The 23,353-nt window shown below is 38.7% G+C and overlaps 1 protein-coding gene across 2 annotated transcripts in view; it reads left to right on the forward strand.

Annotated features, from left to right (window-relative positions):
• abhd4 (abhydrolase domain containing 4, N-acyl phospholipase B) overlaps positions 1 to 23,353 on the forward strand; it is a 72,693-nt gene that overhangs the window by 14,165 nt on the left and 35,175 nt on the right. Inside the window, exon 1 of one of the 2 annotated variants that reach the window (XM_028793660.2) lies at positions 1,238 to 1,380. The exons of the other annotated variant lie outside the window; for it this stretch is intronic. Within the exon in view, the coding sequence (XP_028649493.2) occupies positions 1,325 to 1,380 (56 nt within the window). The 5' untranslated portion in view covers positions 1,238 to 1,324. Of the gene's footprint in view, positions 1 to 1,237; positions 1,381 to 23,353 lie in introns of those variants that run through there. 2 annotated transcript variants of the gene reach the window in all.

Raw genomic sequence — 23,353 nt, forward strand, 5'->3', positions numbered from 1 at the left:
AAAATTAACCCACTTCATCTATGTTTTTCAAGATCTCAAACTGCTTGTTCTGCCAGCATGGCACACAAGGCTGGTATGCTGCTTTAAACTCACACAGCTGGAGGCCAAAGACCTGAACAGAGGTCTACCCGCATAAATACAGGAAACAGACATACACAGGGACAGCCATGCTAACAAGAAAACCTACAAGATAAAGCACTGGTGATGGAGGCTTTAAAATACTCTTTTACCCAGGGTTGTAGTAAGGGAACAGCTACAGTGTATTGCTTGGGCAATCGCTAAAGGTTAAATTCAAACTTGAATTTGAATGATGTTCAGAAAAAAGGGGGTAAGGTGCAAGGCCCTCAAGAATCATCTCTAACCCCTAAGCAGGACTCAGGACAACCGAACCAATTGACCACTGAAAGGGACAGCCCTGAACAAGAGGCTGAGTTTGTGAAACCAGCGATCACCTGTGTGAATGCACATGTATTAGAGAAAAAGAAAAAAATCCTTGAGTGACAGAACAACAGGGATGATGCAGACAACTGCTCTGTCCTGCAAATAATATAAGTGAGATTGACATGCTTCTGGATCTGCAGGTTTCAGTCTGTTACACCAAAATTAGAATATGTCAGCACCTGTGAAGAATTATATTGTATTTACATATCTAAAAAATAGCAGCAAAATCAGGATCAGTGATAAAACATCCACTATCAATATTTGGAAGCCTGGCGAACTAGAGTCAAACAGACTTAGAAGGTTCAACTACAAACATGATTCGAATATTGGATCTTTCGAGAAGAAACAAGGGTCAGCGATCGGCAGACAAGATGGAAAAATAGGAAAATTTAGTAAGGAAAACCCGTTCACAGCAACGAGCACAGTAACAATCCATAGTTTATAGCGACCTGTGATTAAAAGAAAAATTGGGGAAGATAAACAGGTACTGTACTTGTTTCCCGTCTCCATTAACCAAAAGTGAGAATTCAGAGAATGGGTTGATTGATAAGTCGAGAAGAATAAAGATCAGACGACTACAAATAAAAATGCGGTTGTCTTTGTAACATAAGGCAATAAAGTGACTACATTCGGCGAGTACACACACACACACTCATGCTCGTACTCTCTCTCTCTCCCTCTCCCATCCTTTATGAATATTCAGTTAGTTCCTTTGAAAATAGCCAATCAAAATCTGTTCACATTTGGGGGACCCGCCTTTATGAATAATAATTGGTCCATCCTCTAGGGGCGGAGACTCATAGCGTCAGGGTGAGTAAGCGGGTTTGGATCGGAGCAGCCGGAAGACCGGCGGCAACTCTGACAGGTGACCGGTCCTCAGAAAATGGTGGGCGATGAGCGGAGTTCTGGATTGGCAATGGCAGACGAGTTGGAGACGAGGTAAGTTTAATCGCTGCGTATAATGACAGCCGTCACACGGGATGTCATAATGTCGAGGAGTCTTGTACATTTGTAGTACAGTAGTGGTGTTTTTTCCAGTTAGCCTCAACTTCCCCAATTGTTCATGAACAGGTGACTCTTAACAGACGCGAGGAGTCGCCTGTGTGTCTACTCTTCTTGACAAATGAGTGCGCCATGAATTTTGTTCCATGCCGTATTGAGTCGTTTTATGTAATACCAGGCAGAGGAGGAAACCCCTTCTGCCTGTATAACGGTGGGTGTCTGCTCGAATAAACTGCAGAAGAGGAGCTCGGAGTGTCAAGGTGGACTGAAGTCTCTGTGACTCTTGCCTGGACATCTTACTGTTGTGCTCTGTGGTTCAGATCCTGGGTGTACGCAGGTATAGTGCCGCCAAGAATGAAGTGACAGACTTTCACAAATCTGCTGCTTTTTTATGTGGTCACAGCTCTGACTTAAACAAACACCAGGTACTTAAAACAGTCCTAGAACTTAAGTACTTCAGTCTGTTTTTAAATCACAGTAAGATTAATAAAAATAAATATCACATATACAGTACTTGTGTGTGTGTGTGTGTGTGTGTATATATATATATATATATATATATATATATATATATACACACACAAATAAAATTTAGAATTGGGTTAATACTGCATATACTGATGACCCGACCAGATATGGATTCTGCCTTGCACCCAGTGTTGCCTACCTTGGGTTTGGGAAAATGAATGTATCTGATATATGACATGCTCTATTTAAAATGACTTACTTGAAAGCTTAAATTCTGTCATTGCTAAATTAAAAACTTAAGCAACAAAATTGTTATTATGTACAGAAGTGCCACTGCACACAGCTTTACATAAAATGAGTTAAAATATTTAGTTTTTATCTAGCTGAACACATAGTTCTCAATTCATGCCAAAGGTCTTATTCACTCAGATTTAAACAGTGACAGACACAAGACAGGTGTATCATTATACTGTATAACCTGTGGCATTCTAAAAATAGTAAGAAATGAGTCCAGCTTTATTTTCAGAACATATTAAAAATTGGTCTGGGAGAATTAAATACATAACTAGTGATAATTATATACATACATAAATAGTGTTCATTTAAGACTTAAACAAATACATAAATAAACAGTGGGCCAGTTACTTCTCTTGGGCAATAGCTGTGTGTTCTTGGCAGCCTGGTGAGCACTATTCCCAATGGTATGGCACAGTCTTTGTTTATTTTCAGGTGAAACTAGGGCAGGGATCTCAGATCAGTATGTGTTTGGTGCTGACCAAATAAAATGCCACACTGTCCTGAGTGCTACAGTGGACATCTGCCTCTGGCAATTTGAGTCCATCAGTGTCAGTCCACCAACTCAGTCAGCACCTTCAGGCCATGCCTGTTAATTTAGTATTTACTGTATGCGTTTCCTCTTTACAGTGCTGAGTCACTCTAATGATCTGATCAGGTTTACCCCTTCGTCCAGACTCACACTGTCATGTTTGAACTTCATGTTTGAACCCTGATGTTGGGTTATAGTGGGGTTGACTGACCATTATCCAGTTCTTCAGTAGTTCAGTTTGTCAAGTTGGTCAGTATGGGAGCTGTACTCAGTGCTTTTCATGGGAGGGACTGTAGGATGTGCAGCTGTAAATGTTCTCTAGTTACCAAAAAAAAAAAAAACAAACCAATTGTGTGTATTGTTTGGATGACAAGTCAAAGGTTAGATACAAATGAGTTTATTCATCCCGTTTCCTGCCTAGACATATCATTTGCTCTGTATTACCCTGGTGGTGCTTTCCTTCATGCTGTATTAGGAATGATGTGGTGGTGTGTTCAAATCGCCATCAGACTGTACCTGTAGTCTAGACATAAACTGTTTTTCATGAAGTAAATTATCTAAGAGTATGATTGAACAGTGGGTGGCTGTGTATAGTCTATATATTTTTTCTTTTTAATGTGAGGTCCCTATCGCAGTGCTTTGACAAGAAGAAGTCAGGCAATCTACAGGATGTGAGGTGCACTATTTCTGACAACTGCTGTCTTATCCAAGACCTTCACGTAGTCAAGTTACTGTTGAAAGAGGGTCTTGGCAGTTATACATGGCCTAAGTTATACTGTATGTTACTCTTTACTTATTATGAGTGTTAGTAGCCTAGATTATATACCAATCAGCCACAAAATTAAAACCATGTGCCTAACATTCTGTAGGCCCCATCTCCTGACACCAAAATAGCTCTGACCCTTGACGGCATGGACTCGAAGACCTCTGAAGTTGTCCTGTGGTATCTGGCACCAATATGTTACACCGCAGATTATTTAAGTTCTCTAAGTTGCAAGGTGAGGCCTCAATGGATCAGACTTATCTTTCCTGCACATCCCACAGATGCTCAGTTGGATTGACATCTGAGGAATTTGCAGGAGAAGTGAACACCTTGAACTCTTTGTTATGTCCCTCAAACCATTTCTAAACAGTTTTTGCAGTGTGGTAAGTGGCATACATGCACCTGGCCCACCCACACAGTCTACAAGAAAATGTGATTCCTTAGAACAGACCACCTTCTTCCAGTGCTCCATTGTCCAGTTCTTACACTCAGATGCCCATTGTAGGTGCTTTAAGTTTTTTCAGGAATTTGTGCTACAGTAGCTCTTCCGTGGGATCGGACCAGACAGGCTAGCCTTTTCTCCCCATGCACATTAGCTAGCCTAAGGAACCCATGATCATGTTGCCGGTTCACCTGTTTGTGCTTCTTTGGAACACATTTGGTAGGTATTAACTACTTCATACAGTAACACCCCACAAGACCTGCCGTTATGGAGATGCTGTGGACCAGTTGTCTAGCTATTACAATTTGTCCCTTGTCAAAGTCATTTGGATCCTTATGATTGTGTAGTTTTCCTGTTTACAGCACGATCACCTTCAAGAACTGAGTGTTCACTTGCTGCCTAATTTACTGTTATTCTGACAGGTGACATTGTAACATGATAATCAATATTTCAGTGGTTTTAATGTTATATATGATCTATATACAGTGGTGTGAAAAACTATTTGCCCCCCTTCCTGATTTCTTATTCTTTTGCATGTTTGTCACACAAAATGTTTCTGATCATCAAACACATTTAACCATTAGTCAAAATATAACACAAGTAAACACAAAATGCAGTTTGTAAATGGTGGTTTTTATTATTTAGGGAGAAAAAAAAATCCAAACCTACATGGCCCTGTGTGAAAAAGTAATTGCCCCCTGAAACCTAATAACTGGTTGGGGCCACCCTTAGCAGCAATAACTGCAATCAAGCGTTTGCGATAACTTGCAATGAGTCTTTTTACAGCGCTCTGGAGGAATTTTGGCTCACCTCATCTTTGCAAAATTGTTGTAATTCAGCTTTATTCTGAGGGTTTTCTAGCATGAACCGCCTTTTTAAGGTCATGCCATAGCATCTCAATTGGATTCAGGTCAGGACTTTGACTAGGCACTCCAAAGTCTTCCATTTTGTTTTTCTTCAGCCATTCAGAGGTGGATTTGCTGGTGTGTTTTGGGTCATTGTCCTGTTGCAGCACCCAAGATCGCTTCAGCTTGAGTTGACGAACAGATGGCGGACAATTCTCCTTCAGGATTTTTTGGTAGAGCAGTATAATTCATGGTTCCATCTATCCCAGCAAGCCTTCCAGGTCATGAAGCAGCAAAAACTCCCCCAGACCATCACACTACCACCACCAATTTTACTGTGGTATGATGTTCTTTTTCTGAAATGCTGTGTTCCCTTTTACGGCAGATGTAACGGGACATTTGCCTTCCAAAAAGTTCAACTTTTGTCTCATCAGTCCACAAGGTATTTTCCAAAAGTCTTGGCAATCATTGAGATGTTCTTAGCAAAATTGAGACGAGCCCTAATGTTCTTTTTGCTTAACAGTGGTTTGTGTCTTGGACATCTGCCATGCAGGCTGTTTTTGCCCAGTCTCTTTCTTATGGTGGAGTCGTGAACACCTGACCTTAATTGAGGCAAGTGAGGCCTGCAATTTCTTTAGACGTTGTCCTGGGGGTCTTTTGTGACCTCTCGGATGAGTCGTCTCTGCGCCTCTTGGGGTAATTTTGGTCGGCGGCCACTCCTGGGAAGGTTCACCACTGTTCCATGTTTTTTGCCATTTGTGGATAATGGCTCTCACTGTGGTTCGCTGGAGTCCCCAAAGCTTTAGAAATGGCTTTATAACCTTTACCAGACTGATAGATCTCAATTACTTCTGTTCTCATTTGTTCCTGAATTTCTTTGGATCTTGGCATGATGTCTAGCTTTTGAGGTGCTTTTGGTCTACTTCTCTGTGTCAGGCAGCTCCTATTTAAGTGATTTCTTGATTGAAACAGGTGTAGCAGTAATCAGGCCTGGGGGTGGCTACGGAAATTGAACTCAGGTGTGATACACCACAGTTAGGTTATTTTTTAACAAGGGGGCAATTACTTTTTCACACAGGGCCATGAAGGTTTGGATTTTTTTTTCTCCCTAAATAATAAAAACCATCAATTAAAAACTGCATTTTGTGTTTACTTGTGTTATATTTGACTAATGGTTAAAATGTGTTTGATGATCAGAAACATTTTGTGTGACAAAACATGCATAAGAATAAGAAATCAGGAAGGGAGGCAAATAGTTTTTCACACCACTGTATATTAATAAATGTGCTCTCCAAAAGGTAAAATACACAGTTGGATTCAGAGGTTAGGGGCTGCTGTCACACAATACTTGGTTCACAATGCTGGTCTGGTCATTTTCTTGGTGAAATTTCTATGTTCTCTTTTTGCATGTGTGGGGTTTTCGTTTTGTAAATCAGTTTTCCTCCCACTTCCCAGAAATGTGTGGATTTGTTTAAATGGTGACTCTAAATTGGCCTGATGTGAGTGTGGGCAGGTTTGTGTTTGAGGATTTTCTGACATGGACTGCTTTGCAACTGAAGTTGCTGGGAAAGGTACCAGCTCTTTATAATTGGATAATAAGCAGGTTGTGCAATGAAAGAATGGATGAAGCATGAATAAACAAATGATTTCCAGAGATGCATCACCTCTTTTTATAAATAGGTCTATGTGTTTTGACTCAAATACTTTACATTCCTCCAGCCAGTTCCCAAACCCATGTATGCATTTCATAGACTCATGGAACCAGATCTTGATTCCCAAAGCAAGCATTTTAATTGGATGTTTTATTCATTAAATAAAAAATAATGTGAACAACACCAATAATAATAGTTTAAATTCTTCTTCTTAGTAATTGCTTAAATATTCTAATTAAAGCTAATGACAATGAGACTCACTACAGTATGTTATGCAGAATGAAGCACAGCTGATTGGTTTATCAGAGAAATATAGACTTCCATTGAAAATGTATATTTTCTGTAGATCAACAAGAGGTTGTGATATGCCCATAAAGTGCCATATTCAGATTTTTCCTTTTTTTGTCCTGAATGAATAGGAACTGTTGGCCAGTGCTTTGTTACACACTGATCATCCCTTACAACGGAGGGCTGGTCATGAGAGAGATAATTGTAGTCAAATGACTTTAGCACTCAAGGAATTTTAATTTGTGCTTGTCATTTACTATTGGACAGTTTTGGCGTTCACAGGGGCATAAAGACATTTTCATGAGAACAGGCCATTCAGCCAGGCATGGCTTGCCAACTTCAATTCACATTGGATTTGTAAAACAATACTGAGAGGAGAAATAAAGGCCATTCAGAAAGCTCTTTTAAGTATAGTGAGAGAGAACAGGTTTCTTACATTCACAATCTTTTATTCTGCATTTCAGCAAAATCTGCACCTGACCAATTTCCAGTTTTCCCCTGGTGTCCTCATTGTACAGTTAGTTAGAAATGAATAGCTGGTGTCAGGTTTTCTTACTTCTTTTTCCTTTTGAATGTATTTATCATGTCTGCTTACCCTGAAAAGATTAAACTCATCATCTCCTTGCAGGCTTATTGCCAGTGCTGTGGGGTCATTGATATGGAGAGCAAAACTTCATACAGTTTTCCAGTTGTGACCTCACAAATGCTTAATACAGCTGAAGTATAATTTCTCGTGTCCTTTGGCATTGCATAGTCCAATATCTTATTAGCTTTCTAAATTGCTCTCTTTGTACAGAGATACTTTAAGTCCATTCAAGTATTAAAGATATTCTAGGTTTAAGGTAGTTTTTACAGTGTTATAGTGCACTAGACATGCTTAGCATGACACCTAAATGTGAGTGTGGATGTCAGGGTCTAGTGATGGACTGGTGCCACCCAGGCATGTTGTCTGCCTTGTGCCCAGTGCTGTCAGGTTAAACTCTGGCCCCTGCCACCCTAAATTTGATAAAGATTGTTTTAGAATGTTATGTTAGGTAATATCACTTAGCTATATTAGACAGTGACCAATTCCAGATGTAACTCCTACGGCAGTCGTTGCCAAGGTCTTCTCAACACATCCACTGTGGTTCAACAGATATCTGGCACAATTAGGACTGGCCATTGTGCTCTCCTAAGTTGCAGTCTGAAAGGAGTGTGTTGTAGCAGGCAGTCTTGTCTTTTTACTTCAGTTTATTTTTGTATAGAGCTCTTCGTTGAGTGCAGGCACTTTGTGCTTTGCAAGTTCTTAGGTAAAATGCAATTACAAGTTTTACAAATTAATAATTACTTAATGATTGCATGAAGACACGGTTTTGTTTAAACAGGCAGGTAAACAAAGTAGTTTGAAATGGTTAAACATAAATGGAGCACAGCAATATTTGTCCATTAGTTTATTGTTGAACTATGGCCAGTTGATATGGAGGAGAGGAAAACAAAAACTCCAATCAGCAGCATCCTTGGAGAAAATAAACCTTTGCAGGGTCCATGGCCAGTTGTAACCGAGAAATTCAGACACAGTCACAGACCTGGAGACCTCTGCCAACTGGCCCCACACCCCCTGCTGGGCATTCTGAAGTAGGGTCTGTGCTGCATTGTCTAATCTGATGACAGAACCTTTCCATGTGATGATTCCAAGGGTCCCAGTATCTAAGTTGACATTTCCATGGGCAAGAGAACAGCTTGGCAGCAAAGCAGTGGCCACCCAAGTGTCACAGCAGTATACTGAGAAGAGAACCGAATAGAGCAGTGTCAGTTACAGTTCATAATGGTGGTCATGCTTATTGTAATACTTCATTATTAATGTTATTATAATATTTATCTGGCACATGTCTTTTAACACTTTACTCTCTGCCAATTACATTTAGTATCATTCCAATTAAAGCTCATTTATGACCTAATCTTATCTTTCAGGCAGGGGGTCGCAACTGGGGTGTCACAGATGGGAGGCAGCTGCGTAGTTCAGTGCCATGGAGATGCTGGTGTGCCACCCCTCAGAATGGTGTCTCTGAGGCTAGAGATCTGTGCCAGCAATCCCATAAACGCCAGAAGTGACTTTACTCCCATTGGGCCCATGAGCAAGGCCCTTAACCTGCATTTGCTTCATCCTGGGTATGATGTTAACCTGCATCCAGCTCTGCAAGCAGGTCCTCCAACTTGCAGGGAAAATTCAGGGGTTGGTGGCAGGATTGGCACTCCAGTCACTGTAAAAAAACCTCACATAGTTCCAGTATGGTGCTGAGGTGTCATCTGCTACACTCGGGTCCCAATCCAGGTGGTTTGTCGTGTGGTGGGTGTGGCAACGCGGCCATTCAGCGCATGCACTGACCTCTCCTCTTTCTCTCTTATCTTTTACTAAAGGTGCACCCTGGGTATCTGCCATGCTTCTAAATAAGTACCCTTGTTGTTTCTTGTGTGGCTAAAATAATTTTGACAAGTACACCAAAGCCTGATGGGAGTAGCTAATTCTAATCATCAGTGGTGTCCAATGTCAGCCAATGTACACATGGTCCAGTGCTTTTACTAGGTCTTTCCTTGCTTATTCTTTTTATGTTCAAAAAACAAGTTGAAACAAATTATATTATTTGGGTGGCATAGTGACTTGGCTGTAAGGTCATGGGTAAAGTTCCTGTCAATCTGGCGTGTTATAGTTTCTTCCTCATGGATTCACTTGGGTTGCTTTGATTAAACATGATTTTTCTCCTTGTGCCAGGTCCTGCAGTGTACACCAGGATAGGCTATAGTTTTCCTACAAATGGATGATGTGGGCCATAGTGGTACTTTTTAAAAAAGCATCACTGCATGATGACTCCATAATTTGGTCTAGATTGCCACAAGAGTTTGTGTAAAGAGTGTTTCCTTCTGAAATTCACTTCCACTTAATTTTCACCAGTGTGCTAAGTATGTGATTCCTTTATTTAAATTGATCCTGTTCACTTGATATTGATATTTTTAATTAGTGTTAGATAGCTGAATGTGTTGTGTGATTCAAAGAGGAAGTTCATCTGCCTTGACATTGGTGTCATTTACAATCAAGATACCCTACTCCCTTTTTATATACTGTGCTTGTGCACACAGATAGACTTTAAAAAGTTTAACCTCACATCTTCTCCTTGAAGACGCAGATTCAACCATTAAATTGCATATTACATATCAATAGATCACACTGCCTCCTTAGTGCAGTTGTTGTGAAGCCTAAAATTGGGGAACGTTTTCTTCACATGAATTCAGTAGTTATTTTTCTTTTTTCTGTTGTTTACATTTTTAAATGTATAAACGTAGGCTATTTCAGTATCGCTTCTTCTGACAGTGACTGACCTATCAGGGCCATTTGTTATTTCCTCTCTGATGACCCAATTCACATTGGCTGCATTATCCTGCCATCTGTAAGTATGCAACAAGACTGTTGAAGAAGTTAGCTGGCAAAAGTAAGTCCTTTGTATTTCTAATATTGAAAGTGAAAATGCTCGGAAATATTAAAGCTAGGTTTAACTGGGCACAGAATATGAGTGGCACAGTCGGTCAGTGCTGTAGACACCCAGCTTGAGGAAACTGAGCTCAAATCAGGTCCTGTATACAGTTCATGTTTTGCTCCAAGACTGCACTGATTTCTCTTCGTTATTTTTTTTTTCTCTTACACCCCAGAGACCACATGTTCAGTTAATTGGTGACAGTAAAATGGACATGTATGGCACTTTGGTCTGCACCTTATGGTCTATGTAGCCAGGAGAAGCTCTGTCCCCTAAGCTGGATAAAATGGATTTTAGATTAGATTGCCTGTACTACCTAGCAGTATTAATAATACAATAACCGCAGTTTAATTTTAACCAATTTTAGGGTGACAGGATAGATCATTTTTAAAGAAAATAAAATTATTAAAAATGTAAGAAACATTCAGTGCAATTTTATTTTTATATAGTGCTCTTTGTTAGTGAACTTCCACATACAAATGTTGCTGAGTGACATGAAAGCTTGTAATTTTTTAAATGAGCCCATATGTCCCAAATGGTAAACTTTTCAGTATCTACATATGGGCTAATGGATCAACCAACATGAACGTTTCTACATGTATGTTGATCATACACAGCTCTATATAAAGATGTTTCTTGGTTGTACAGTATATCAGAAAAACACAAATCTGTGCCTTCCTGCTTCTAAAGTCACTTCAGTACACGTGTACTTTGTCAGCATGCCCGTGTCGATCAAACACAGGCAGCTCTGCAGTTTACTTGTGACTTTACACTGTAGGAAGATACAGCGATACAGAGAAGAGCGACTAGACTGATTCCAGGGCTACAGGGGTTGAAATATGAGGAAAGATTAAAAGAGCTGAGCCTATACAGTTGAACCAAAAGAAGATTAAGAGGAGACATGATTGAAGTGTTTAAAATTATGAAGGGAATTAGTCCAGTGGATCGAGACTGTGATTTTAAAATGAGTTCATCAAGAACATGGGGACACAGTTGGAAACTTGTTTAGGGTAAATTTCGCACAAACATTAGGAAGTTTTTCTTACACAAAGAACGATAGACACTTGGAATAAGCTACCAAGTAGTGTGGTAGACAGTAAGACGTTGGGGGACTTTCAAGACTTGACTTGATGTTTTTTTTTGGAAGAAATAAGTGGATAGTACTGGCGAGCTTTGTTGGGCTGAATGGCCTGTTCTCGTGTAGAGTGTTCTAATGTTCTAATTTGGAATTGGACATTTTAACACATTATATTACAATACGTAAATAAATCAAGGTAAATAACATTCGATCTGACTTTATATAAGTAACATATAAATGTTTTTATATAAAGACCATCACAAAACATAATCACAAACTGGACTTTGCATGATACGTTGACTAGCTCTGTAAGCCGTGCTGCTACGTTTAAAGGACAGGTGTGGGGCAGACTGACTGGCAGGATGATGCTGGACCTCTTGCTGCATCCAGACGGTGCCATCTTTCACCTTTACGCCTGGTTCAGCTGTGTTGTTCTTATATGTGAGTGGATGTTTCTTGCAGGGAGGGCTTCTGACTGAGAGAATAAAACTGAATAAAAAAAAAAATAAAATAAATAAAGCTAACCTTTACAAGTACCATACATTTACACCTGCTGTTACAGACTCAAATCAAATGTATGTTTTTATTGTATAATAATAACAATTAAGAGCAGCTCACTACTTAAAATGTTTATTTTGGGACGTGGGAAGACTCGAACCCACGACCTCTTGAATATCACTCAGCAATTCTTACCGCTGCACTACCAAAGAATCGTGATAACGAAGTACACTAACCCGATTTCTTTTTCTTCTATTATAGTCTTGAATAAAAGAACACTTGTCCTGATATATTTGTACCTTTTGTGAAAGTGGCTTATTTGATTTTTGGGGTTCCCCCAGCTGTAGTCTTGTTTATCTGGAAGTGAGGTGCCCTGGAATTGATATATTATTTACCCTATACGTTACTTGGAACACATGCATTTTATGTGTGTTCCATTTCTACAATGATCTGGGTAAGTGTAGGATGACAGAAAATGAGAGAAATGCAAGAAATGTTGAAGAAATACCTAAAATATAAACTTTATCATGTTATATTACTAATGACAAAATTTTGACATGGAGTGTATAATGTGTGAAGACTGATGTCAAACTATATAGAAACGTCTACGCGTGGAAGTGTATGTGTCTGTCTAGTTCAGAAGTGAGAGGTGAAGTTGGGGTAAGGCTCCACCACTGAGGAAACAGAAAACTCGCTTAGCCACTAATAACACAAGCAGGGCCAGCACGTCAGCAAAATGAAACCTCACAAGAAAGACAAAGTTGCTTAGCCGCTAACTTTGGCAAACAGTATCCCTTTTACTTTTCCTCCTGCCACTAATACACAAGCGAAGCGAGCATGTCTGCAAAATGAATCCTCCTAGGAGAGAGATGCCCAGAGTAGTTCCTTTCAATTACCTGACATCTCTACATTTCAGTTTTTTTTCTGAAGATTTGAATAGTTTCTTGGACCACGGCTAGTATCAAATAAATACTTTCACAAAATGCACACGGATAACAAAACAAGTGTGCTTTTATTCAAGAAAATAACCGAACAAAAAGAAATCAGGTTTGGTGTATGCCATTGACACGATGACTGCTTTGGCGGTACAGCGGTAAGAACCTGCTAATTCATAATCAACAGGTTGCGGGTTTGATCTTGCCCGCTTTCCAGAATTAACGTTTTGAGTAGTGAGCTCCTCTTATTGTTATTGTTATACAATAAAAACATATATTTGATTTGAATCTGTAACAGCCGGTGTAAATGTATGGTATTTGTAAAGGTTAGCTTTTTTTTTTTTTTTTAATTTAGTTTATTCTCTTAATCACATTCACGCTCCCCCCCGATCTGACATTACGGTTTTCAAATAAAGATGTGCTATAACAGAGGTGAACTCAGATGAGGATGAGGGTTGTACATCGGAGAAAGAGAACAGAAGCCCTCCCCATAAGAAACGTCCACTTACATATAAGAACAACGCAGCTCCAGCAGGTGTAAAGGCAAAAGATGGCAACTGTTTGGATGCAGCAACAGGTAGGGTGTCATCCTGCCAGTCACTCTGCCCCACACCCTGTCCTTCAAAGAAAAAACAGGGCTTATAGAGCTCGCCAAGGTATTGTGCAAATTCCTGTTTGTGATTAGGTTTTGTGATGGTCTTTATATAAAAAACATTTACATGTTACTTATATAAAAGCCAGATCGCATGCTATTTACCTTGATTTTTTTTACATACTTATGCTCATAAAGCGTAAAGTAACAAGTAGACTGCAGAGCTTCCTCTCTTTGATCGACACAGGAATGCTCACAAAGTACATCAACTGTAGAACCCTCATCCTCAACTGAGTTCACCTCTGTTATAGCAAGTCTTTATTTGAAAACAGCAGTGTCGGATCGGGGGGAGCGTGAAAAAAAACCACTAACCTTTACAAGTACATTTACACCGGCTGTTACAGGCTTCAATCTAATGTATATTTTTATTGTATAATAGTAACAATAAGAGCAGCTCACTTCTCAAAACATTAATTCTGATATTTGGACTTCAGTTTTCATACATTATACACTTCACTTCAACATTTTGTCGTTAGTGCTATCTTTTACGTATGTGTTCAACATTTCTTGCATTTCCTGTCATCCTACAATTACATAGATCTTTGTAGACACGGAAAACACATGAAATGCATGTGTTCCAAATAAAAATATATTATTTACCCTGTATAGCTCTAGGTGCCTCACTCCCAGAGAAACAAGGCTTGAGCTGAGAAAGCTTTTTGCTCTTCCTACAGCGGTGGGGGGATGTGATAGTAGGCTGCTTATGCTTATTAATATATTTACAAAACAAAAGATGCTGATGGAGAGGTGTGAACAGATTTAAGGTGGGCTAGGATTACAAATGTTTTGGGAATTGGTAATTCTAGTGTTAAATCAGCCAGATGACTGAGATCAGGGCTTCTCACTACACCAGAGATCTGTTTTGTAACTCTTAATGTATGTTTTGCAAATGTGAATTTCTATCAGTGTGCTTTTAGATACATAAACCATTAGAACAGCTTTGACTAGAATAGGCCATTCAACCCGACAAAGCTTACAAATCCTAGCCACCTAATTTCATCAAAATAAGGTTGAGTTTTAAAGGTTCATGAAGACCTATACTCTGCCATGCTGCTTGGCAACTTACTCCATGTTCTGTTGTAGTTGGTCCTAGGGTGACCCTATTCTCCCCTTCATACTCTTATTATGTAGTCCTTAACAAAATGTCTTAAATCCCATACTCTTTCCACACTTATTCCATGTATCTATGTCTGTGTGAAGAAACACTTTCTTAAGGTTTCCCTCCATGCCTTGTGTTCACATTTTAAAGTAACACTGGATCCACTGTATTAATTCTATTCATAATTTAAAACACAGTCATTCTCTATTTGCTTAAACTGAAAAGGTTCAATTCTTTGAATCTCCCCTCATGCATCATAGTCCTGGAATCAGCCTGTTCTCTTGAGTTTCAAAAGACCTGCTATGTCTTTTTTTGTAATATGGAGGAAAAAAAACTGAACACAGTACTATAGCTGAGGATTCACAATGACATTTCTGTACATTTTAAATTTACTATTTAATATATTTTACTGATTTAATTTGAAGCAAATAACACTCCATACAATCAAGTCAAACTTAACAAACCAAAATTCAGAAAGAAAACCCAAGAGAAAGAGAGAAGAGCCAACAACCAGAGAAAAAACATTAAAAGCAGCAAAGAAGGAAGAGTATCCTTTTCCCCGATACATAAGCTTATTCTAAAATATAATTAATTAGATCCTGCCATATTTTAAAATGTTCTGAACAGATTTTATTCCAATTTCAAGTAGTATAGAGCATCAGTTACCCACTGGCTTATAACAGGTTGGCTGTGATTGTTCTAGTTGATGGAGTGAAATCTACATGCTACTAGTGAGGTAAAGGCAATTACAGTTTGTTTCTCCTTCTCTGCTTTATGCCCATCTGGGTGACCACCAAACACAGCTATTAATGGGTTAGGAGTTGATTGTGATACCAAGGCTATCTAATAGGCATTCAAAAATTTGAGTCCAAAATGATATAATTCTGTGCACACCCAAAACATGTGACCCAGTGAGGCTGGAGCTAGATTACAACGTTCACGGGGTTGAATCTTGGCCTGGATAGAATTTTGGACAATTTTAAATAAGATAAATGTGCATGGCTGATTTCCACTTCTTTTCTGAGATATTAATTGAAAGGTATTTTCCCCACCGTACCCTGGGATCTTTGAAAGGAAGGGACTTTAAAATGCTTTTATATATTGCAGAGATACTAACTGAGTGTTCAAGACTGATTTCTTCTGGAATAGAAATAGGTGGGTTGTGAGGAAAATTGGACAGGTTCCATTTAGGAAAGTTTCTAATTTGAAAGTAGTGGAAAAATTGTGTTGATGAGAAGTTAAATTTGAAATTTATTGTAAATAGGATACAAAGACATTGTCTATGTACAAATCTTTAAGCGTTTTAATCCCAGACAATTTACAAGCATTAAATGCTGTGTATGTTTGAGAGGGTAGAAAAAGTTGGTTGTAATGTAGAGGCACAACAGATAAAAGCTTCTCCTGTCCTTAAAGTGCTTCCTACATTGGTTCCATGTTCTGAGTGAATGAAGGGCAATAGGATGATTAGTGTTAATGTATTGACGCTAATTAGTATTTACTGGGGCACAAAGCAAAGAATATAAAGAGTACTGCAAAGATCTTAATTCTATTGCAGACCAAGCTTGTGTATGTTCATCTATTTGGTTGAAGTCCAGGGGCCTCATGTATAACGCCGTGCGTAGAACTCACACTATAACATGGCGTAAGCACAAAAGCGGGGATTGTGCGTACGCACAGAAAAATCCAGATGCAGGAATCTGTGCGCACGCATACTTTCACGTTCTTCCACTACATAAATCCCGATCAGCGTGAAAAGTAACGCACGTGCACGCGCCTTCTGTCCCGCCCCAACTCCTCCCAGAATTACACCTCTTTGAATATGCAAACAAATATAAATAGCCTTCTGTGAAAAGACAATGGGAAAAGCACAGGGGGAAAATATAAGAATTTCAGAGAATACCAAGTGGAGGCAAAGGAAAAACGTACTATTTGTTGATCTAAACATTGATATAAAGCAACAAAAGAAAGTTGATCGAGTGACAGAGTGTCAGAAAAACTCGAAAGATCAAATTCACAAAGTCGCACAGTACCTGAAATAAAAAAGAAATCACATATCAAAGTCACCGTGAAAAGGCAAGTCATAGCCGACCGTCTGAGTGTCATATGAAAGCATATTAGGGTACAAACAAAAAACATAGGCACACAGTGTGAAAAAAGCACGAAATGTCAACTTTAAATCTCGAAATTTCCACTTTAAATCACGTAGTTTATTTTTGCCATTAAAGTAGAACATCATAAACTTCATCTTAAAATCGGTTTATTTACTAGTTTCTCAAGTAGCATGTTAAATGCTTTGTTCTGTGTTTGATCTTCTATGTGCTCTATGTGTGTGAATCACTACGTGCTTCCGTTCTTTCTCTTTCTCCGACAGGACACAGAATGCATTAACATTCGAGATATTACAGCTCTCAGAATAATTAAAATACTGAGATGTATACGTGATATCATTTTCATGATGATAGGAATGAAAGCATGTTATTAAACATGGGAACACGGGTGGCGCAGTGATTGTTCATATCTCACACAAGCAGGCATGCTGCGCCATGTGCGACCTTCGATGAAAAAATTTATTACAGAAGTACTGTCTCTATCAAACTGTACCTAACCTCCAATTCCTGTCCATAATTTTCTTTCTCCAATCGCCACAACAATCAGCTCTGTAATAGACGTTAAGCCATCTGTAAGCTTAGAAACGCCGATTCTTCAAAACTTTTAAGGAACATTGAAATATCTTCGTAGTACATGTTTAATTATTCTATCCGTCTATCCTTCCAGTGTCGCGTCAGCACCAGCAAGAATACAGCGCAAGGCAGGAGCTATCCGTGAACCAGCTATATGCTGCGGCACCTTGTCCTCACATGTTTAATTATTAACAATGCAGATTATTTAAATGAAGTTAAAGTTTTATCTGTATACTATAAGCAACATATTTTGCTGCATTTCATCTTAAAAATGATATTGTCATCATACGCGCTTTATAAAGTAGCGCAGGTTGTGCAATATTATAACTGTAGGGTAAGTTTACAGTGAGGTGAATTGTACTTATAAGTACAAACAGTTCTACAAGGAGCACTTGATGGACTGATTGAGTGTGTTTTATAGTTCTTGGGATGAAACTGTTTCTGAAACGCGAGGTCCGTACAGGAAAGGCTTTGACGGTTTTTTCCGTGGTTGAGGTAGTGTGTACTTGAAACTGTGTACTGATAATTCTCTTTCCGATCATCTGCTGCTGTGATTCACACTCAGATACAGTGATATAAATACTCCGAGTGGTGCAGTGAGAGTAATATGGAAAAAGATGATCCGCAGTGGCAACCCTTAACGGGAGCAGCAAAAAGAAGAACAAGATGCAGTGAGCGTAACAACGCTAGAGCAGTTATGGTATTTGGAATACTATGGCTATTCCCTGGCCCATTATATTGCTACAGGTTAATTACGATCAGATCCATTACACTAATAAACAATATGCAGTTAATTTCAGTGTATTTATAAAGCTGCGTCAGGAATGTGGAGCTAAGAAAGAAAGGATGAGCACACAGGAACAGTAGTTTGACCATTCTGTGGACCATATATTGTTACAGGTTAATTACAATCAGATGCATTAAATTTATGAACGATATGCGGTTAATTTCAGTGTATTTGATAAAGCCGCCGCCGTGGATGTGGATCTAAGAAAGGGTGATCACACAGGAACAGTAGCACTGCTTTGACGCTGGGTGCCGCCAGTCTGCAAAACCGAGCGGAGAAATTGCGTACGCCAAGGTATGAGCTACCGTGGAAATGTGCGTGGCTTTACGCCAAGTTTAGGTTTTATACATCGCGATTTGAGTGTGGAAACATTCGTACGGAACATTTCTGTGCGTACGCACCGTTTATACATGAGGCCCCAGGTCTTTATGGCCTGTATATTTGCCATAGTAATTTACATTTATGCACATAGCAGTCATTTCTATCTAAGCGATTTACAAAAAAAGGTACATATTTTGTGTCCAGTTAAGCAATCTTTATTTATAACATAATTGAGTAAACATCAGCCTGAGGTCTGGTTTGAAACGAGTTACAGAACATGGTATGCACTGTGTACTGTATATAGCTTAATCATAACCTCACTTGATTTATACTGTACATATAAAACAGCCTGATAACCTAACATTCTATAAGCTTTCTTAATCACTTCCTGTTCACTGACTGGATGTAGACTGTGACATGTCCACTTCGAATGCTAGGTCCAGGTTCAAATCTCACCTGAAACACACCTCTTCTCACTTGTATTTTAATCTGTTTTTCCTGGTAATGTACTCTCTAATTTGAGTCTTGTGTTAGAGCCATGCTGATCCATTATATTCTCATTTCATTTACTTCAATGTGTTATTCACTTTATCTTTTCTTGTGTACGCTTGAGCTTATTAAAACATTTTTGTATTTTAACATTGTAAAACACCTAATAAAATGATGTGCTAAATTGAGGGTCCCATATATAATAAAGAAACTCATTGATTCAACTTCCCTTTTAAGGTTAAATTAGCACTTTGAAGGGCGCAGTGAGTGGCATAGTGGCTACCTTGTGGATCCATCACCCTGAGTTTGACTCGTGTGGTAGGTTGCTGTCTGTGTGAATTTTGAATGTTCTCTTGGTGTCTGCATGATTTTTTGTTTGGCTCAAATTAGCAATTAGCAGCTTTTGCTGTGTGGGTTGGGCTTTTTTTAAATAGGACGATCCAAAAGAGTAGTAGGGCCCTATGGATTCTGTTTTAATTTTTTGCATTTTCTGATTTTTGTTGTTTATTTTACTGTGATTTGGATTTTGATGTTAACAGTATAATAGATTCAAGCAAAAAAAACAACTGCTACAATATCCTTCTGGGTTATTTTTAAAGCTGCTTCACTTAATTTGCTTTAAAAAAAAAAAAATCTAATACAAGTGGAAAATAGAGCTGAAACTTTCAGCCTTAATTATCCAAAATTTTTGTATAAACCTAATGTCTTAAATTAACATAATTTACTTCATAAAGTAAAAAGTGTTAGTTAAAGTGTACTTGCAAGAAATACTAAACAAATGTTAACATTTTGAGCTTAAGCAAAAGTCCTTATCTGAAGTAAAACTGCATAAACTTAAAACTGCTTAGTCTGCATATCTTTGCCATCTTGGTGACACATTTCCTTTGACATACTGTACATGATAGTCAAAGTCATTTATTTTTTCCTGTAAGAGAGTCTGTTTTCAGCAAGCAGTGTTTTATACTTTGTGCACTTGTGAATGTGTTTGACGAGCTGTGGAATTTGCCCGACTCTGCTTCCTGAGATATGCCTGAGACTTAAGGCGGTCATAGCACGTATCCTTGGGGGTTTAGTTATTGATGTGTTGGCAGGCCATCTGATTTACAGTTCTTGCTGGGGTACTGCTTGGACTAACCTTGGCTGTCAGTGTCAAATTACTCTTATTTTTTTTTACTCTGTGTCTGGTGCTCGGCATGCTACTTCTTTTCTGAAGGAATTCAAACAAAACCACAGTCTGTTTTGCACATGATTGACTCACAAAGTGTGATGTGATACATTTAACTATAAAAACTACGGTGCTTTCTTGTGTGGCACGATTCAATGCACTTTAACCACATCAGTAAATCAGTTGTCCTTTTTTTATAAATGTGTGATAAATGGCTGGTGATTTTAACATGGCGAAACAGGAGAAAACTTGCAATTCCATGCTATTCTGGTTTTATATGGAATTTCCATTTTTAAGTGTGAATTCTGTAATTTCCTCAGTGATTCTGTGAAAATGGAATCCATAGGGCCCTAGTAGTCAGGCAGGTAAATGGAGTTTCAGTAGCGAGCTAACTAACAAAGATAAAAAGGCCAAATAAAACATAAGTTGTCATCCAGGCAGAGAGTAAAAAATACAGTAAACCATCAAATATTTGTTTTGAATAAAACATTTTGTGATTTAATAAGTGATTTAATACTGAGTCTTTACTTTGAAAAACAACAAAGAATAAATGCCAAACGAATCGCGAGCTGATGTTAAGAAACATGGCCTGCATTTTCATTTGACAAGACAATGGCTTAACAAAATAACAAGATTGCTTAATTCATGGTAGTTTTCTTGTAGGCACTCCAGTTTTTCTCACATATCCTGAAGACGTTCATGTTTTAGGTTGATTGCCAGTTCTAAATTGGCTCCGGGTGAGTGCAGGTGAGCACTATTATGGATTGCTGTCCAATTCAAGGTTAGTTTCTGTTTGGTGTCCAGTGCTGAACTGGATTAATTAGGTTTGAAAATTTTGTAAGTTAAGTTAGCTCTTGCATTAAAAGACCCTGAATTGCAAATAACTTGGTAAATTTCATTTTGAAATATTTTTGCTCAAAAATCAAATAAGACGCACCTGGGGCTTTCCTAGAGCAACCCACCTTCCCAGACTGTGGGGATTGCTTGTGTAGAATCCACAGACCTTTGCTGAACACTTGCTCCTTCAAAGACACCCTTTGAATGTCAAGTACCAAACCTTTATCTGTTTCCTCATTCTCTTCAGCACATGTGGGACACTGGTCTGTGGTCGCCATGGTTACTGCAGCACTCAAACACGAAAACAGCTTTTCCGGCTCAGTTTACAGCCTCCTTGTGAGGCCCCGGTTGCTTTTTTAAATTGCGTTTACACTGAAAGAATGTCATCTGCTACTAGAATGTAAACCTGCTGTTGCAGAAAAAAGTAATGTACAAAGTTACTTAAAGAAGTTTTATGCAGCAACTCCCAAAGCAATCTCCATTACCAGTAAAAGTTTGGCTCCTCTGTTCATCTGGCTACACAAACACAAAAACATCTTCAGTCATTTGTTGTAGACAATATCCACTTCAAGTCTGGCCAGGGGAAAAGAAAGTAATGCTACTGACTGATTCCAAGTGTGTCTTTGGAAGAAATACCTATAATTTGAATGTAAAATATCCTTTCATTTGTTGAAGCCCTAACTTGCCAGCCTTTGCAGAGTGACTTGGCAGAGAATGGTGCCCAGTAAAGGTTGTCAGCCAGTGTTAATTTTGTCACAGAAAGTTGCAGAGAACTGTCACCAAGTCGTTTGTGGTTTCATACTGACATAACTGACAGGAACAGGAGTGTGCTTTGACTGTCTATCTGTCACTGTGATTTTCCTAAAGTTGTGAAAATAAAGCCTATGACTGAAAATTGTTAGTGAAATTGTGCAGTGTGATACCAGCTGAAGTTTCCAGCTCCTGTTAATGTCCCTCTTGGGCATCCAGTGCTGTAAGAGGCTTTACTGTCTCCTTGTGGTGCATGATGACCGGTTTTGTCCCTGTCAGGTCCCACTACCCTCTTTTTCTCCTTAAGTTTTGCCCTGTGTCTGGTTGTTGTCCCCTACTGCCACTCATCATAATAGATACAGAAGGAAACACTTCTTTACACAAACTCTTGTGGGAACCTAGACCAAAGGTGAAGCATTTTAAAAGGTACCCCTATGGCCCACATCATCCATTTGTAGGAAACTGCAGCCTATCTGAACAAATCCAAACTGTATTATGTGATATCATCTACTGTTGAATTCTGCTCTGTACTTGTAATATTTCTATTGTACTATTATATTGTATAGAGGGTTACTTCTGTTCTGTTCTGTGTTGTATTGTATTTACCCCCATTTTTTTGACATCCACTGTACGCCCAGCCTACCTGGAAAGGGGTCTCTCTTTGAACTGCCTTTCCCAAGGTTTCTTCCATTTTTTTCCCTACAAGGGTTTTTTTTTTGGGAGTTTTTCCTTGTCTTCTTAGAGAGTCAAGGCTGGGGGGCTGTCAAAAGGCAGGGCCTGTTAAAGCCCATTGCTGTGCTTCTTGTGTGACTTTGGGCTATATACAATAAATTGTTTTGTATTGTATCCTGGTGTACATTGCAGAACTAGTCAAACCTAATTGAAGTACCACAACTGAATCCATGAGGACATAAGAAGAAAGTAAACACTCCAGGAATTGTACACATGACCCAACAGCTGAGCCACTATGTCACCCAAGTAACATAATTTATTCCAATTTGTGTTTTGAATATAAAAGTATAAGTGAGGAAAGACCTAGTAGTGAGGAAAGAACTGGATCTGTGTACATGGCTAACACTGATATTACTGATGATTTAGAAATAGCTACTGCCATCAGGATTTGGTGTACCTGTCATTATTTTAACCGCACAAGAAACAACAACATAAAGAAATTACAGGCAATACGTATTTAGAAGAAGTTTGCAGTTCCATTCAATAGTTTGAACACCCTTGATGTTTTTGACATTTAAAGAAGGAATAGTAAAACAATTACATTTTTATGAACATATTAATACATAAAAGGAACTTAAAAAAATAAAAAATAAGAGTAGATATGACATTTGCAAAATATTGGACAGCCTACTAACTCAGGTACTTAGTAACATCTCCTATTGCAAAAATCACAGCTTGCAAACATTTTGTAGCCAGCTATAAGACTTTGAATTCTTGATTTGGAATTTTGTCATCCTTCCACTATACCCGAGTCCCAATCCAGTATGAGATGTTCTTGGGCTGTCTTACTTGCACAGCATGTCTTAAGATCTACCCATAGATTTTCAAAGATGTTCAAGCCTAGGGACTGCAAGAACCATTCTAAACCTTCACTTTATGTTTCCTGAAGTACTTCATAGTAGATTTCAAAGTGTGTTTTTAGATTGTTGTCTTGTTGTGGGAGCCATCCTTTTTTCGTCTTCTGTTTCTTGACTTCTTCTTGACTGACGGTTTGAAATTCTTGTGGATGATTTGTTGGGATATTTAGTGGAATCCATTCTTCCTTCTACTCTCGCAATGATTCATGTTCCACAAGCTGCCACAGTAGTTGGATGAT

The sequence above is a fragment of the Erpetoichthys calabaricus genome, chromosome 2, assembly GCF_900747795.2.
Source record: "Erpetoichthys calabaricus chromosome 2, fErpCal1.3, whole genome shotgun sequence".
NCBI lineage: Eukaryota > Metazoa > Chordata > Cladistia > Polypteriformes > Polypteridae > Erpetoichthys > Erpetoichthys calabaricus.